Raw genomic sequence first — 17,708 nt, forward strand, 5'->3', positions numbered from 1 at the left:
GGCTCTGTACTGAGCATTTGCATTGTGTCTGAACTGCCGGTGAGCTTTAAAAACATTCTAGCCTACCAACCGCGGCAATGTCGGGCAGGTCGGTCCGAGCGGAGACCCGGAGCAGGGCAAAAGATGACATCAAGCGGGTTATGGCCGCGATTGAGAAAGTACGGAAATGGTAAGAAAGAGGGAAAAAACACTCGTTGTCTAACATGAGGAAAAGCCTTGCTTGTTGGGGGTGGGGGTGAGGGGAGAGAACGAGCGAGAATGCAATTGAAAGACGGCAAATATTTTAAGGGAATTTAGGACCGATTCTCTACTCAGGTGCGCTAGGGCGCACTCTTGGTGTGCGCGACTACGTATCTCTAATCGTCTACAAACCAGATCCCAATGATTTTAGAGAATTTTCCACCAAGGTTTAATGTGGGTCGAACCCAGAAGCCATTTCGTTGCAGTCACATGAAGCCATTCCTTTTTCCTGGCCGTTGTAGTAGCAGAGAGGGAAGAGAGTCGACCGTTTCAGAACACCGACTCGACGCAAATCATTCAAAAATATACTTCGGGACTATAGGCTAGTGCGCTCTAGAGTCGGAGTACTTTTTACACCGTCTGGAGTTTTAAATTAAGCGCTTCGAGTCGCCCTTTAGGTCAAATAGAGATTGCGCGTGAGGGCTGGGAGAGGGACTACTCATGTTTGACTGAACACGCAATGAGTCAGTCTCAGGGTTTTACAAATATAACATTTTCAAAGTTTAGCAATACCACTGGATTACCTTTTTTTATTTATTTAAAAATAATGTTAATGAATTGCTTTCTATCAAGGCACCATTTATTTTCAAAAGTGGATTAGATTGAGTCGTTTACTTTCTGAATAAAAATTGAGATTCTGCGCTAGTGTCTCCATTATTAAGTAAATCTGCTAAACAATTGAAAGCTCGCTGTTAAAAAGCGATAGGGACATATTGAAGGCTATTTGCAAATTACAATCATGAAACCTTCAAGATGGAAATAATTAAAACATTCTAATAGCCTACTAAAGTTTGTTTTCATATTTGTTTCAATTGTGTCTGTACCTGTTGAATCAAAATTATTTCGACTTTCAATTGTAATAGGCCCACATTCGTGTCGAACCACATACTAGTGCACAAATTCAATTACTGTTTTATTATTATTATGCAAAAAGGCCTCATTTGTTTTAACTAGGAGGGATGGGAACCATCAGTTGCGACCTGTCATTCAAGTGGGGTTTTGAGCCCTACATTTTATAACAAAAAAATAAGTCATATTTTTTTGGCATTAATACTTGTCACATATAATTTGCAAGCAATGTAAAATATATATCTTTGAGTTAATAAAGCCGCATACAAACATGGTCTCTTTTTGTTTTGTTTTCTTGATTAAGGCAGCTCCAAAATTCAAGTGTTTCAGCCTAGCTCAGTGCTTTCTGTGATGGCGGGGCAAGCCAGCAGAAAATATGGAGCATTACGCCGTGATTGGCTCAGTGTTCTGTCACTAATGGGGACACTACGTCACCGCCAAGTCTAAGGGTAGAGCTCTAAAATTCTAGCCCCTTGGGTGCAGCCATAGAGTTACATTAGAAGTGCCCAGCCAAGAAGGCTCAATGTCATTGGCCACAGATAAAATGATGTCAAATCACGTTATATCTACAGTAACTTTGGACTGATCATGTCAACATCATACTTTCAAAATCTTAGCTAGCAGTCATCATCATGAATCAAGTCGACAATCTACTGGCAAATCCTATTTAATCCCTGTCATATGAAGAGAAATAATGAAGAGAAATTATAGATAAAATGTATCGGTGCTCATCGGCCATTGGACATAAACATTACACAACAAGTTGGAATTCGCAAATTCAACAATGAGTGGTTTGGAAGGAATCCGTGGCTAACTGCAAGCATTGCAAATCAATCATTAGCCTGCTATTCAGTGGATTGGCTCTGTGGTCCCAAGTCTAAGATTAAGGGTCTCTTTTCCTAGTTTAAAATTATAAACATTCAACATTGCTGTCAATGAAGCATGATTTGTGCTGCGCTCAAAACAACTGTTAACTCAGAACTGCAAAATCTGACTTTAGTGAGTTCAAGACAACTGGGAACTCGGAAAAAATTAGCTAAAACTAGTCAAATACATTTTAAACTTTCATCCAACTCGGAATTGTAAATCGGGAACTCGGGCCTCTTTCTAGAGCTACGACCTGAAGATCACTGATGTCATCATGATTCAACCTTTTTTTTTTCTTCGAGTTCCCAGTTCTCTTGAAAGCACCATAAATCCAGAGAATGCCAGACTTTGATGACAAAGTTTGATGACAAATTTGCCCAGGAAGGACCGCCGTGCCACCTTCCTGTTCAAGTGAGCACAGCACAACAAGGTGAGTCTCAACATGTCTTGTATGCTGCTGCATAAATTATGTAATATGCCAGGGAGATATGTACACTGTAGCTAAGAAAGTAATACTACGTAATACTTTGTCTCGGGCCTAACAACACCCATGCCAATATATCCAGCAAACACTGGCTTCTCGGGCATTATCACTTAAGTTAGCCTTTAGTAGCCCATGTGCCTCAACCTAATAATCTGTTCTATTTTCACCTCTTAATTTTGCCCACTGTTCTGACTTGGTGGTCCACATGTAGCCTATAACCTGTTTTTGAGAAATGTAATCATTGAATATTGTAAGAGCTTTCATTGTCTGCTTATACGCCCCCTTTATTTATCCTACGGTTCTTACTTGGTGTACAGGGAGAACACTGGGGGAGCTCATGTTCTGAATTCTGTCATGTACATTTCAAAAGTGCTGAAAAAATAGTTATGTTGACTATGTTCATCCTAACTCGCTCATTAATGTCTTAATCGAAATGACGGATTGCCTCTTATCCGCTTGTTTGTACATCTCAATTGTCAGTAGAAATCACATTTGTTTAAGCAAGTCAGCCATATCAGCTATGTTTTTTTAAAGGCAGTAAATGAAGCTAAATCAACTGTTTAGCTGCCAGACAAGGCTCCGTTGATAGCCAGGTGTAGCAGTGGTATAGTGTTAATGTGTTGTTTACCCACCAAGATTTGCATGCTAAAATCACCATTGGGAAGCGTTATTCTATTAATCAATCAATCAAATTGTATTTACTTTTATTACTATCGTCTGTGACTGTATCCGTGTTCTTGTTTCTGTCTGACTTTTTTCTTTATGGTGTTTTGCGTGTACCACTGGTCCAGTTGATATCACTAAAGAAACATTGAATGTGAATTGAAGTGAACCATTCAATTAATTCTAATCCTGTGTGTGTCTATCAGGGAGAAGAAATGGGTGATCGTAGGAGACACATCCCTGAGGATCTTCAAGTGGGTTCCAGTGACTGAGCCCAAATCAGCAGATGATGTATGTAACCCCTCCTCCCTCCCTCCCACACACACACACACACACACACACACACACACACACACACACACACACACGTCAGCCGCATTGAAGTTCAGTAGATATGTCTTTTACAGGAATTCTCTAAGCACCTCTTCAAACTTCACAAACTCGCATCACGTCACTGTGTTGTATGTAACCAGTATTTCTGCCCCCCGTCTGTTGTCTTGCAGAAGAGTAAGAAGAAGGGGAAGGATGAGAAGTATGGGTCAGAATTGACCACACCTGAGAACAGCTCTTCTCCTGGGATGATGGACATGCATGGTGAGTAATGCTCAATTCAGAGTCCATAGCCGCCATACTCTGACGAACGGTCCATTATTACAGGTCTATAAAATGGGTGGGTCTAGTCCTGGATGCCGATTGGTTACAAAGGCATTCCAGACGGTGTCTATTCCACAAGTTACCACCAGCTAAATCTATGATGTTAAAATGCCTATTTTCTCTGTTCCATCTCACTGCGCAATCCATTGTCTCATCAGCCCAGCCAAGCAATTTATAAACTTGATCTCCACTATGAAAATTCTCACATTTCTTTTAGACTAGCATTTGGTTTTCACCACGGAGATTTGTATGAATCTTGCTGTCTGTCTCTCCGACATTTAAAATTCGATCTCTAGCTGTCCCATAGTAATGAATGTCGGGATGAGACAGACAGTCAGTCTTCTGAAGTGATTGTGTTAGCTGTGTTGTTGGCTAGCTCCTCTGAACAACAGTGTCCTGATGAGAGAGCACATTTTCTATGCCAGGTGAAATCGCGTGTCATTAGCTCATTCTTATGGATGTATCCAAATAAATGTCACTAGAAAGCTTAAACAAAGGCAAATGCAGCTACTTTGCTGTTCAAGCTGCACTGTTTGACGTGACCGTGAGTTAGCCGTAGTTGGCTGGCTAGCTAGCAAGCAACGGATAAAAATGTTGCCAGCCAGTATGGCAATGGAACATTTAGAACGTCCATAGATACAGAACAACAAAAAGACTTACCGACTGGGTCTCTCTGGCAACCGAACCAATAGAACAAACGACCAGCCGGCTTGGGTAGGAACCTTAGATTTGTGTCGGGACTATATCTCATGGAAGGATGAAATAGAGTGAATATATTCAGCAAATGAATGTTTTTATGAAAATATGTCTTTTTTTTTTTTTACTATGTTAGTAACCCATCGTATTAAAGTGATAATGCCTTCGAAGCCGGTGTTTGGATGATATATTGGCACGGCTAGACAGCCGTTTCGGGCCTAACTACCCCTGTGCCAATATATCCTCCAAGCACCGGCTTCTTGGGCATTATCACTTAATTACAAACCTCATTTCATTGGCTGATATTCAGTCACGGCTGTATCTCACAATAAACCATGTGGCTCTGCAGCTTTGAACTCTGTGGGACACTTAACACCCGGTGTGTGGGTTGGTGTATATGTCTGTGGACCCAGAATGGAATTGAAAGTTCAAACCAAATTAAAAGCCCATCTCTCTCTCTCCATCTCTCTCTCAGACGACAACAGTAACCAGAGTTCCATCGCCGACTCCTCCCCCGTCAAACAGGAAACCAGCTGCAGCACTAGCCCCGCCCCTGAACCCTCTACCGTATCCCACGGCGATAGCAGTGAGGCCAAGAGCGACCAGAGCCCTGGCAGCAAGAGGAGTGAGACTTGCGCACACACACCCACCACTACCACGGACAATTGCCATCCCTGAAATCCCCTCCTATTGTGGCCCTTTCCTTGACACTTCTAATACAACTGGATGGGTGAAGCTGATGGCAGGGTTTAGAAGAACAGTGTATATTCAATTCCTGTTTGGTCAGCTGGTTAGGCCTGAAGTCACAGGGCAGTACTCAGGGACTCATCACGCTGAGAGGGGGAGAGAGAAGGATGTAGAGAGAGAGAGTTCAGCTGTGACCAGACCCTCGGGGCTTCAACTGCCAGCTCTCCATCTTCACCCCCTACTAACAAGAGACCTCTCTCAGCCTGGTGCAAAATAGAACTCTCGCTCTACCCCTCCCTCTTTCTCTCTACCCCTCTCTCTTTCTCTCTACCCCTCTCTTTCTCTCTACCCCTCTCTCTAGTATCCCTACATGTAATGCTCCTCCCCAGTTATACCTTGGTTGCTGAACATTTGTAAATACTGCATATTACCAATAAGTGGCATCAATGGGTTTAGAATTCCTTTCCAGTATCCCATTAGACATTAGAATGTCTTGTAGCAGAATGTCTTGTAACTGATGGTCAAACGCAGTCGTTCAACAGTACAGATCTGACAGGTTTACCAGGTGATTCATGTCGTGTGTTAATGTGTTTGTGGTGCAGCGAAGAGCAACCTGTCCACTGAGGGCTCAGAGAGAGGACAGGGGGACAAGAGAGACAGCAGACCGACATCCTCAGGAGACAAGGACACCTCAGGAGACAAGGACACCTCAGGAGACAAGGACACCTCAGGAGACAAGGACACCTCAGGAGACAAGGACACCTCAGGAGACAAGGACACCTCAGGAGACAAGGACACCTCAGGAGACAAGGACACCTCAGACAGCTGCGAAGTCACTCAGGTAATCTGTTCTACTATACTGTATATTCTACTCTTCCTCCATGAAGAAGACGAGTGGCCTGAGGACCTCCAGATTATTCATTTAATTTTTATTCCGTCCACATTTCTAAATAAATAGATGAACCGATAACTTCATCAGCTGTAGTTGTTTGTGGGCGGCAGGTAGCCTGTCTGTTAAGTGTTGGGCCAGCAACCGAAAGTTCGCTGGTTCAAGTCCCTGAGCCGACTAGGGGAAAATACTGTCGATGTGCCCTTAAGCAAGGCACTTAACCCTAATTGATCTTGTAAGTCGCTCTGGAAAAGAGCGTCTGCTAAATGACTAAAATGTTTAAAAAAATATATGTTAGCAGAGACAAGCTGGTACAGCCTTGTTTTAGTTAAAACACCCTTATCTGACTGTGTGTTTGTGTTTCTGGGCTGGCAGGAACAGGAGGAAGAGGCTCCTCCCAGTAAGAAGAGCATGCAGGAGTCTCCATCTCAGGACTACTAGGAGAAATAGACGTGCTGCATCCTTTCTATCTTCTTCCTCACCTCCCTTTCTTCCTCCCCTGTAGCCCCTAACACTCCTCCGAGCAGAGGGAGAAAGGACTTTGTCTCCCTCCACTAAGCCTTCTTCCTTCCTTCCCTCCTCCTCTTCTTCCACACTCACTCCCTCACTAATGCCACGAGTAATTCTATGAACCAGCCTGTTATCCCCTCCATGGCCAGGGGTGGCGCTGTGAGCCCAGCTCTTCCCAGAAGAGAAACACTGACCTGCACCTGTGACACAAACCCACTGACAATATGGGACTTCACATTCTACGCTGGCACCACACGCTAACAGAGTAGGATGGAGTTTCCCCTAGACAGTGATCTAAGGTTTAGTTTCTATGTCCCCCCCCCCCCCGATGGTTAAAATTAGGATGCAAGGGAAGGTAAACTGATCCCAGATCTGTAGCTCTCATCTTCTATCCCAGGAGCCACGTCAAACCTCCCCCTAACTCACCTTCGGTTGTTTAGGACAGTTTCCAGGTTGTTTAGTTTAGGGGTTGTTGTTTAGCCCAGGAGGGTCAATGCGCTGTTAAGGTATAATGTCACAAAAACGGCACGCTATGGTTTTACTGCTGCTGTGCTGGGTGTGGATTTCTGTCAGTTTGTTATTTTAGCTTTATTTAACTTGCTTTTTTTTCCTAAAGGAAGAACAAGAGTGCTTCTGGTCACGTTTATTTTTTCGCGAGGACATGCTTGTAGGTTTTATCGAAGGGTGTTCTTTGATTATTGTGGTATAACGTACTTTGGTAGGTAAAACTGTTTTTAACTACTTTTTTATTGTACCATGTTTTTATTTGCCTTACGGTTTTAACATTGAGCTGACGCTAATGATTTTATTCAGCATTTACATTCAACTATAAACAGTTTCCGTTTCGCATTGGTTACTGTTAGAAAGACAACATGTACTGTACAAAACCGCATTCTGCAAATATCTCGAAAGAAGAATAGACTTTGAGGGAGTCAGCAGCTTCCCACGAGCCTGGGTGTCAGTCAGTTTCTCTTCCCAGCTTCTTTCCTGTCAAAAGGCATGACGACTACAAAAGAGTTGAGGAGTTACACAGAAACATGTGGGTGTCCGGGCTAAATTCCCACTTGGTCAACAGCAATGACCATTTTTCTATGAGTCTTCATTGCCATCGCGGTGGTTTAAATGTATTACTATATGTATCACCTTTCATAACCTCCCCTCAGTGTCCAGTCCGGCTTGTAGTTCAAACTGTGGCTCAGATTCTCATTCAAGGTGCTCAGATCCTCATTCAAGGTGCTCAGATCCTCATTCAAGGTGCTCTCTGTGGGTCGCAAACTAACTTCAGGATCGAGGAAGGAACGCATATTCGCACAAATCTGTCAACTCCACACACAAAAAAAAAAATCAGCCTCAAACCTATTTATGTATGTTTTTTTGTTCGGGTGACTTGATCAATCAATAACCATTGATTTCCCCCCCCCCCCCCCCCCATGTAGACATGGGTATCTCAAGAGCGTGAGCCTGTCTGACCGACTGTTTATCAGCGGATACACACATCCAAACATCAGTTCAATAGAGAGAAATGAAATGACATTTCAGTGGAGACAGAGGACTGCTTTAGCATATACCTCATTTACAGTCCAGCAGAGCTGGTACTAGTGATGCTATGTAATTGACATGAGAAGTATGTACAACATTCCGTTTTTTAGATATCTTTTATGTTTTAGCTTTCACTTGATTCTGATTGAACCGGTTAATGCTTCTAGTTTAACTCATATGAACTGTGTATATAAAGAGCTGAGGAAACATGTCAGATGCTTGTTTTCTTGGGACCATATTGTTTCAGTTTAGAATGATCTTGTACAGGTTGATGGTTTGGTTTGACTTATTTATTCCATCGCTAGTGCTCAGATTTGATCATGTCCAATGGTTTTGTTTTATTAATAAAAAAGCCCCAAAATATTTATTTTACCCAGAGTCTTTCCTGTTGCCCATTGATTTCAGACGCATTACCTCAAGTACTAGGTTAAAGAACTCTTCGACATAGGTCATTTTCTTCTGTTTGAATTATATGTCAAAAGAACCAATTCTTCCTACTCATTTATCTTTCTAATGCATATGTGCTTCTCATTGGAGTGCAACAAAGCATACGACTTAGAGGGAAGGCAATCTGAGGTAGCAACTGGTTTTCAGTTGGCACTCAAACACTTCCCTACAGACTTCCCCTTCTCTTTTAGGGGCCTGTTTTTCAGTGAAACTATTTTCCTTCTGTTGTATTTGAGGGGAACTCATGAAAAATGGAGAGGGTTATTTCAGTTCCCCTCGTCCTGTCAGGGGTAATGTATCTGGGGATGAATTAATTATGAGCAGTTCTTGTACTTATTGGTCGGTGAGATGGAAACAGCCTGGTGTGGTTCGTAGGTTTGGGGGCAGGGGCGGGCTGGTGGGGCTGAGCAGAGAGGAGTCTTGTCCAGAAACAATCTCTACTACCCACTGGACACACCGTGTAGATCTGAAAGGATGGATTGGATCGGCGTAAGCAATATGGTTGTTTGTTCCAGCACACAACTCCACTGATTTTTGGACTATGACTTACATCATCAGATGATAAGAGGAAATCAACATTCTACAGGTAGAGTATTTGTTTTTATTGTATTTTTTTTGTACACAACATAGAAAACCAGTACCGCTTTACAGTAGGGTCCTCATCTGTAAAGGGTTTATAACAGTCTACCGATTGAACAAACCCTTTATAAAGCCTTTATAGACGATGCCTTAACGCTATTTGAAACATAGAAAACAGTGCACTAAACAGTCACGTCACTTAGTAAAGAGTCCACAATGTGCTTATAGAGTTAATAACATCATTACAAGTGCGTTACGTTTGTTCCCTGGAGTCGGTACATCGTTATCGTCCAACGTGCAGAGCAGAAAAATAAAATACACGTAAAAGATCCTTTTTGTTTCCATGGCACATTGTGCACATTTAGTTTTTCAGAAAACTTCTGATGGTTATTTACAAAGGCCGGTGTCATTGGTTAGTCACATAGATCTATCATACGTAGCTTTGTTACACTGGGCGATTCAATATGATCCAAACTGTGTGCTTCAGTACATAGCTCTAGTACACGTATATCTATTACAGGACAGGTCGTTTTTAAAAAGACAATACATAAAATACACAGGCAGCACATACAAAGGTGACAGTAACTAGGTAGTTTTCTGTCTCGACATTTCTTATCAAATCAACACGTTTGTTTTTTTCATTTAGCATGGCAGTTTCTAAGTGGGTCCTGGATTCTAAGAGGGAGTTTTAAAGTGAGTAGTGCAACAACAAGTTAAGTGGCTGGCGTTCGGTTGCCTTAGTTCGGATGAGCGCCCGCCACAAGCACCAGGTTGATGTTCAGTAGGCATTAAAACAACATGTGCCTTTTTTTGTGGAGAATTTCCCAAAATACCTCCTCAGTTCCAAAATGTCCTCTATAATTTTGTGCCTGCTGAACACAACCTGGTAGTACAGGTAGACTGTGTGTCCTGTGGTATTACCCTGTTCCCTTTGTGGAGGGGACATCCATAGGGTCACCCCCCCCCCCCCCCCCCGTAACTATATTCCCCAGGTTGTTGCTGTAAATGAGAAAGTGTTCTCAGTCAACTCACCTGGTAAAATAAGGGTTAAATAAATAAATACACAGGTCAGGGTCTGGACACAGCACACTGACTCGGGAACGTGACATGTGAAAGAGGAATGTGTTGGAGAAACATTCATCATTAATTGTGCTATTAGCAGTGAACCACTCTGGTGCATCCAGGCCCTTCACATTCACGTACGTCTGCATCGTCAAATGCCTTCCCTCTTGCCCGGTTACATATGGGAAGTTTATTTCCTGTGAGAACTGAAGTCAAAACCCAACCCATGCTGTATGCAAAAAAACTGAAGAACTAACTAATAACAGAAGATGTTTCGTTTATGAACTAATAACAGAAGACTAATTCCTTTAGTTCCTAACATGGATATTACATGTCGGAGAGGGAGTTGGAGAGTTAGAGAGGGGGGAGAGGGAGGGGGGAGAGTTAGAGGGAGGAGAGTTAGAGAGGAGAGGGAGGGGGAGAGTTGGAGAGGGAGAGTTGGAGAGAGGGAGGGGGAGAGTTGGAGAGAGGGAGGGGGCGAGTTAGAGGGAGGAGAGTTAGAGAGGAGAGGGAGGGGGAGAGTTGGAGAGGGGGGGGGAGAGTTGGAGAGAGGGAGGGGGAGAGTTAGAGAGAGGAAGGGGGAGAGTTAGAGAGGGAGAGAGGGGGAGGGGAGGGGTAGAGTTGGAGAGAGGGAGGGGGAGAGTTAGAGGGAGGAGAGTTAGAGAGGAGAGGGAGGGGGAGAGTTGGAGAGTTGGAGAGGGAGAGTTGGAGAGAGGGAGGGGGAGAGTTGGAGAGAGGGAGGGGGCGAGTTAGAGGGAGGAGAGTTAGAGAGGAGAGGGAGGGGGAGAGTTGGAGAGAGGGAGGGGGAGAGTTAGAGAGAGGAAGGGGGAGAGTTAGAGAGGAGAGAGAGGGGGAGAGGGAGGGGTAGAGTTGGAGAGAGGGAGGGGGAGAGTTAGAGGGAGGAGAGTTAGAGAGGAGAGGGAGGGGGAGAGTTGGAGAGGGAGAGTTGGAGAGAGGGAGGGGGAGAGTTGGAGAGAGGGAGGGGGGGGCGAGTTAGAGGGAGGAGAGTTAGAGAGGAGAGGGAGGGGGAGAGTTGGAGAGAGGGAGGGGGAGAGTTAGAGAGAGGAAGGGGGAGAGTTAGAGAGAGGGAGGAGAGTAAGAGAGGAGAGGGAGGGGGAGAGTTAGAGAGAGGGAGAGAGTTAGAGAGAGGGAGAGAGTTAGAGAGAGGGAGAGGGGGAGAGTTAGAGAGAGGGAGGGGAGAGTTAGAGAGAGGGAGGGGAGAGTTAGAGAGAGGGAGGGGAGAGTTAGAGAGGAGAGGGGGTTAGAGGGAGGAGAGAGAGGAAAGGAGAGTTGGTGAGGGAGGAGGGAGAGTTGGTGAGGGAGGAGAGTTAGAAAGGAGAGGAGAGTTGGTGAGGAAGGAGAGTTAGAGAGGAGAGGAGAGTTGGTGAGGGAGGAGAGTTAGAGGAGAGCGAGGAAAGGAGAGTTGGTGAGGGAGGAGAGTTAGAGAGGAGAGTTGGTGGGGAAGGAGAGTTAGAGAGGAGAGCGAGGAAAGGTGAGTTGGTGAGGGAGGAGAGTTAGAGAGGAGAGGAGAGTTGGTGAGGGAGGAGAGAAACGTTTATGAGAGGAAGTAGTATAAGTCATAGGAGAGTCTTAGGTAGCGGGGGATTTTGAGTTACCTAAGGGGACTATGACAGTGAGTGACATACATAAATACGATATAAAAACCCAGAGGGAGTCTGGTCGGTGTTTGGCGGTCTGTGCAGGGCAGGGGTGGGATACTGTGGATGAGAGTCTAGAAGGTCTGATCATCTTGGCAGGACTCTGTAGAGTGACCAAAGGCCTCACAGATGTCACAGTACGGCCGCTGGTCGGCTGGCTTGCCCTTGAAGGAAGAGTGGGGCACTGAGTCAGGGCTCTGGGCCTGGGTCGGACAGTCTTCGGTGTCATGGAGGTCGAAACAGTCACAGATATCACAGAACAGACGAGGAGGAGCCTTCTTGTCCTTCTTAGATCCACACTCTTCCAAACTAGAGAGGGAGAGACCGAGAGAGAGGAAGAGAGAGAGTGATTAGGGAAATGCAAAATATTGCATGTTGACGGGTCTGTCAACAACTGTAATTGAGGGCTAAGTTTGGGGTTTGGGTTCAGAGGTTATATGTTATAAGACTGACCCGTCAGTGCCGTCATTGCCGTTGAACTCAGCCAGAACCATCTTCTTCAACTTCACCTTCAACTCCTCGTTCTTCCTCTGCAGGTCCACAATCACACTGTTCAGGAAGTTAATCTGAAGGAGGAAAATATATGGAGGGAGAGAAGCGAGACCACAGTCAAGTTTATATGAGAAAGAGTGAGGTGGACTGTGAGACAATGGTGGAAGTACAGATATCTATCTATGCAAATTATATACTGTATAAGTGACAAGCAAATGATGCAATTTGAATACTAATTGCGAATCATACCTGTCCCTCTGCAAACTCCTTCTCTTCTCTCAGCTGGTCCAGAACTGCATCACCTGAGGAAGGCATTCCACTGTCCCCTCCCTCGGAGGCCTGCTGTCCCATGAGCCTCTGCTCCAGGCTGGTGACACATCCCTGTAGTTGGGCCTTGTCTCTCTCCAGCGCCTCAACGGCAGACTGCAGCGTCTTGGCCATGACGTTCTCACCTCGCAGCACCACAATCTAGAGGGAGACAGAGAGACAGGTTTCAACGAATATAGAGATACAGCCGTTGTATGGCAGCCCAGAGAAAAAGCATAGGACCCAATGCAAGTTTTCTTGAATTTTTCATCAAAAGGCCCACAGTCTGCTAGAGTTGTGTGTGAATGTTTACCTCATTCCTCAGAGTCTCCAGCTCCTTGTCCTTATCTGTCTTCTGGAAGTTTCTCTCCTCCCCTGTCTCCTGGTTGGATAGAGTTTCCCTGGGGGGGAACAGAGGAAGAGAACTGCTAAATACAGAACTCACAGACCCACACTGGGACTGGCAGGAGCAGTGCAATACTGTGTGTGCACGCATACATTTCTCTTTGGGTAAAGTGAGAAACTTCTGCCTGATGAAGGTCTCTGACTGCAATTTTTTAACTTTTGATTTACAATAAATAATCAAATACTTCACACAATAGTTGTGATACTCAAGGCGTTGGAACAAGGATCACTAAAGACTAGTGGAGCTAGCTCTTTCTCAATAACAACATTGGGAAGTTTAGGGCCAAAGTTTGAAAGAACATCACAAATCCAGATGTTGAAATCCAACTTGACAAGAAAAGGCATTAGCAGGATTCAGAACACAGTGAATAATCTGTCTGTGGAACCCCAAGGTTGATGGCATTACCCTGCCTGGGTCTCATGATCCAATACATCCACATGGAACAACAACCTTAATCACATGCTGACCACACAGCTCGCGTCGCATGCGTTGCAAAATAAATGTATACATACATGTTATTCAATCATTTTGCGCACATCAACGAGCATCTGCGAAACCAGGCGCTAAAATAGAACTTGGTTATATTTGTGAAGCTTCACTCGCTGCAAGTCCTGCCTCTCCCATCTCCTCATTGGTTTTTAGGAACATATACCCACTTGGGAGATTGAACAATGAATTGAGGTCCACACTCGTCCAGTTGGTGGTGGTAATGCACCTTAAAGTTGGTTGCCAACCACCATATAAAGTCCAAAGAAGAAGACCACTGAAGGTGGAGAGATTACTAGAAACTAACTTTGACCCTTTTATCTGTGGATTAATTAACGGAGTAGAGGACCTTGTGCATTTCAGGTAAAATACCATCCCAATGTTTATATCCCAGGACAAATTAGCTAGCAACAGCATGCTAGCTAGCTAAATTGACATAAATGTTAAATGCTTTTCGACCTGTCCCCAAATGAATATAGTTGGTTCAGAGTTTGTTTTGATACTTCAACCTGCGTGTCCTGATGGCGTCTGGTGTGGTTGGACAGAATCAACATGCGCGCGAGCTCTCTGGTCAGCATGTTAATCACAAAAGATGTAGCTTGGATGTCTTCCCCTAAACAAAGTCTTTACTACAGATGCTAGTCTAGATATATAGCCTACTTTTCTAGGGATTAGTGCTGCTGAATAACGTCTCTTTTCTGACTGTCTGACTGCGAAACATTCACCTGAAAAGGTAGTTATCCCCTGATCTCTCCTGACTGATTAGTCCTGCTCCACATAACCCTTCCTAAGGCTTTCATCATCTCTCTCTTGGTTTAAATAACCTTTCTGATGCCAACCTCCCACCTCTTCTGCTCCTCTCGTCTCCTCCCATTTCCTCTCCTCTCTTCTCCACCCCCAACTTCTTCTCCTCTACCTCCTCTCCCCTTCAACATTCCTTTCCTTCCTTCCCTCCATCTCTCCTCTCATTACTAGTGTTAGTAAAGGGATGTACAGTGCCGTGAAAAAGTATTTGCCCCCTTTCTGATTTTCCCTATTTTTTGCATATTTTTGATACTGAATGTTATCAGATCTTCAACCAAAACCTCATATTAGATACAGGGAACTTGAGTTTACAAATAACAAAACAAATGGACACTTATTTTAGTTATTTAATTAAGAAAGTTATGCAACACACAATTCCCCTGTGTGAAAAAGTAATTGCCCACTTACACTCTATAACTGGATGTGCCACCTTTAGCTGCAATGACTGCAACCAAACACTTCCTGTAGTTGATGATCAGTCTCTCACATCGCTGTGGAGGAATTTCTGCTTTAACTCAGCAACATTTGTTGGTTTCCAAGCATGATTGGCTCGTTTGAAGTTATGCCACAACATCTCAATTGGGATTAGGTGTGGATTTTGACTAGGCCTGTCACGCCTGCGCTCGAGGGCGCCGGGCTCCCCAGCATTGCGCACTCCTGCCACCATCATTACGCACACCTGCCCCGTCACACACATCAGCGATTATTGGACTCAATCACCTGTTTATTACCTATAATATTATTATATTTGTCAGTTCCCCAGCTCTGTTCCCTGCTGCTGTGATTGTCGTTTGTCATTGTGTATCCGTGTGCTGACGCTGTTTCTGACATGCTCTCCCTGTACCTGCTTCTCGTCTCCGGTGTCTGTCCTTACAAGGCCATTACAAAACTTCTCATTTGTTGCTTTTTAGCCATTTTCATGTAGACTTGATTGTGTGTTTTGGATCATTGTCTTCCTGCATGACCCAGCTGCGCTTCAGCTTCAGCAGGACAATGGTTCTGTTCTAAAATAGATTAAATCGTTTTTTTCTTAATCAATCTACATACAATACCCCATAATGACAAAGCAAAAACAGATTTTTTAAAAAATGTTTTGAAATAACAGAAATACCTTATTTACATAAGTATTCAGACCCTTTTCTATGACACTCGAAATTGAGCTCAGGTGCATCCTGTTTCCATTGATCATCCTTGAGATGTTTCTACAACTTGATTGGAGTCTACCTGTGGTAAATTCAATTGATTGGACATGATTTGGAAAGGCACACACTGGTCTATATAAGGTCCCATAGTTGACGGTGCATATCATAGCAAAAACCAACCCATGAGGTCGAACAAATTGTTAGTAGAGCTCGAAGACAGGATTGTGTCGAGGCACAGATCTGGGGAAAGGTACCAGAAAATGTCTGCAGCATTGAAGGTCCCCAAGAACACAATGGCCGCCATCATTCTTAATTGGAAGAAGTTTGGAAACACCAATACTCTTCCTAGAAGTGTCTGTCAGGCCAAACTGAGCAATCGAGGGAGAAGGGCCTTAATCAGGGAGGTGACCAAGAACCCAATGGTCACTCTGACAGAGCTCAAGAGTTCCTCTGTGGAGATGGGAAACCTTCAGTGGTATTTCAGTTTGACATTTATATAGATTTGCAAACATTTCTAAAAACCTGTTTTTGCTTTATCATTTTGGGGTATTTTTTAATAAGGCTGTAACTTAACAAAACGTGGAAAAAGTCAAGGGGTCTGATTACTTTCCGAATGCACTGTATACACTATCCATACACTTCTACAGATGCACAATCGAGAGCATCCTGGTGGGCTGTATCACCGCCTGGTACGGCAACTGCTCCGCCCACAACCGTAAGGCTCTCCAGAGGGTAGTGAGGTCTGCACAACGCATCACCGGGGGCAAACTACCTGCCCTCCAGGACACCTACACCACCCGATGTTACAGGAAGGCCATAAAGATCATCAAGGACAACAACCACCCGAGCCACTGCCTGTTCACCCCGCTATCATCCAGAAGGCGAGGTCAGTACAGGTGCATCAAAGCTGGGACCGAGAGACTGAAAAACAGCTTCTATCTCAAGGCCATCAGACTGTTAAACAGCCACCACTAACATTGAGTGGCTGCTGCCAACACACTGACTCAACTCCAGCCACTTTAATAATGGGAATTGATGGGAAATGTAAAATATATCACTAGCCACTTTAAACAATGCTACCTAATATAATGTTTACATACCCTACATTATTCATCTCATATGTATACGAATATACTGTACTCTATATCATCTACTGCATCTTTATGTAATACATGTATCACTAGCCACTTTAACTATGCCACTTTGTTTACATACTCATCTCATATGTATATACTGTACTCAATACCATCTACTGTATCTTGCCTATGCCGCTCTGTACCATCACTCATTCATTTATCGTTATGTACATATTCTTTATCCCCTTACACTTGTGTGTATAAGACAGTAGTTTTGGAATTGTTAGTTAGATTACTTGTTGGTTATAACTGCATTGTCGGAACTAGAAGCACAAGCATTTCGCTACACTCGCATTAACATCTGCTAACCATGTGTATGTGACAAATAAATTGTGTTTTTCTTCCACTATCAGACACACTGAAGTCAATCATTAATGGATATAGAAAATAAACTGTACCAAGGCAGCAGATGCATGGTGCAATATGTTTACACTCAGTTATCTTCCCAAGGCAGCAGATGCATGGTGCAATATGTTTACACTCAGTTATCTTCCCAAGGCAGCAGATACATGGTGCAATATGTTTACACTCAGTTATCTTCCCAAGGCAGCAGATGCATGGTGCAGTATGTTTACACACAGTTATCTTCCCAAGGCAGCAGATACATGGTGCAATATGTTTACACTCAGTTATCTTCCCATGGCAGCAGATGCATGGTGCAGTATGTTTACACTCAGTTATCTTCCCAAGGCAGCAGATGTATGGTGCAGTATGTTTACACTCAGTTATCTTCCCAAGGCAGCAGATGCATGGTGCAATATGTTTACACTCAGTTATCTTCCCAAGGCAGCAGATGCATGGTGCAGTATGTTTACACTCAGTTATCTTCCCAAGGCAGCAGATGCATGGTGCAATATGTTTACACTCAGTTATCTTCCCAAGGCAGCAGATGCATGGTGCAATATGTTTACACTCAGTTATCTTCCCAAGGCAGCAGATGCATGGTGCAATATGTTTACACTCAGTTATCTTCCCAAGGCAGCAGATGCATGGTGCAATATGTTTACACTCAGTTATCTTCCCAAGGCAGCAGATGCATGGTGCAGTATGTTTACACTCAGTTATCTTCCCAAGGCAGCAGATGCATGGTGCAATATGTTTACACTCAGTTA

The 17,708-nt window shown here is 44.0% G+C and overlaps 2 protein-coding genes across 2 annotated transcripts in view; one reads left to right on the plus strand and one right to left on the minus strand.

Annotated features, from left to right (window-relative positions):
- On the plus strand, positions 1-8,441 carry LOC115126358 (B-cell CLL/lymphoma 7 protein family member A-like). Its single transcript, XM_029655969.2, has 6 exons — positions 1-169; positions 3,310-3,394; positions 3,607-3,697; positions 4,929-5,078; positions 5,743-5,981; positions 6,405-8,441. The coding sequence occupies exons 1-6, from the start codon at positions 78-80 to the stop codon at positions 6,468-6,470; spliced, it is 723 nt and encodes a 240-aa protein (XP_029511829.2). The 5' UTR covers positions 1-77; the 3' UTR covers positions 6,471-8,441.
- A 2,670-nt stretch (positions 8,442-11,111) lies between these two features.
- Positions 11,112-17,708, minus strand: part of LOC115126367 (CAP-Gly domain-containing linker protein 1-like) — a 28,477-nt gene continuing 21,880 nt past the window's right edge. Inside the window, exons 16-19 of the mRNA XM_029655976.2 lie at positions 12,936-13,023; positions 12,566-12,784; positions 12,278-12,390; positions 11,112-12,133 (exon numbers count right to left, since the gene is read on the minus strand). Coding sequence (XP_029511836.1) covers positions 11,899-12,133; positions 12,278-12,390; positions 12,566-12,784; positions 12,936-13,023 — 655 coding nt within the window. The 3' untranslated portion in view covers positions 11,112-11,898. The remainder of the gene's footprint in view (positions 12,134-12,277; positions 12,391-12,565; positions 12,785-12,935; positions 13,024-17,708) is intronic.

This window comes from Oncorhynchus nerka, linkage group LG4 (genome assembly GCF_034236695.1).
Source record: "Oncorhynchus nerka isolate Pitt River linkage group LG4, Oner_Uvic_2.0, whole genome shotgun sequence".
Lineage (NCBI taxonomy): Eukaryota > Metazoa > Chordata > Actinopteri > Salmoniformes > Salmonidae > Oncorhynchus > Oncorhynchus nerka.

Excerpts from the sequence above, each read along its gene's own strand:
- LOC115126358 (XM_029655969.2), top strand. The coding sequence starts at position 78 with ATGTCGGGCAGGTCGGTCCGAGCGGAGACCCGGAGCAGGGCAAAAGAT. Across the intron at positions 3,395-3,606 it reads AGCCCAAATCAGCAGATGAT|AAGAGTAAGAAGAAGGGGAA; the intron begins GTATGTAACCCC and ends GTTGTCTTGCAG. Across the intron at positions 5,079-5,742 it reads GAGCCCTGGCAGCAAGAGGA|CGAAGAGCAACCTGTCCACT; the intron begins GTGAGACTTGCG and ends TTTGTGGTGCAG.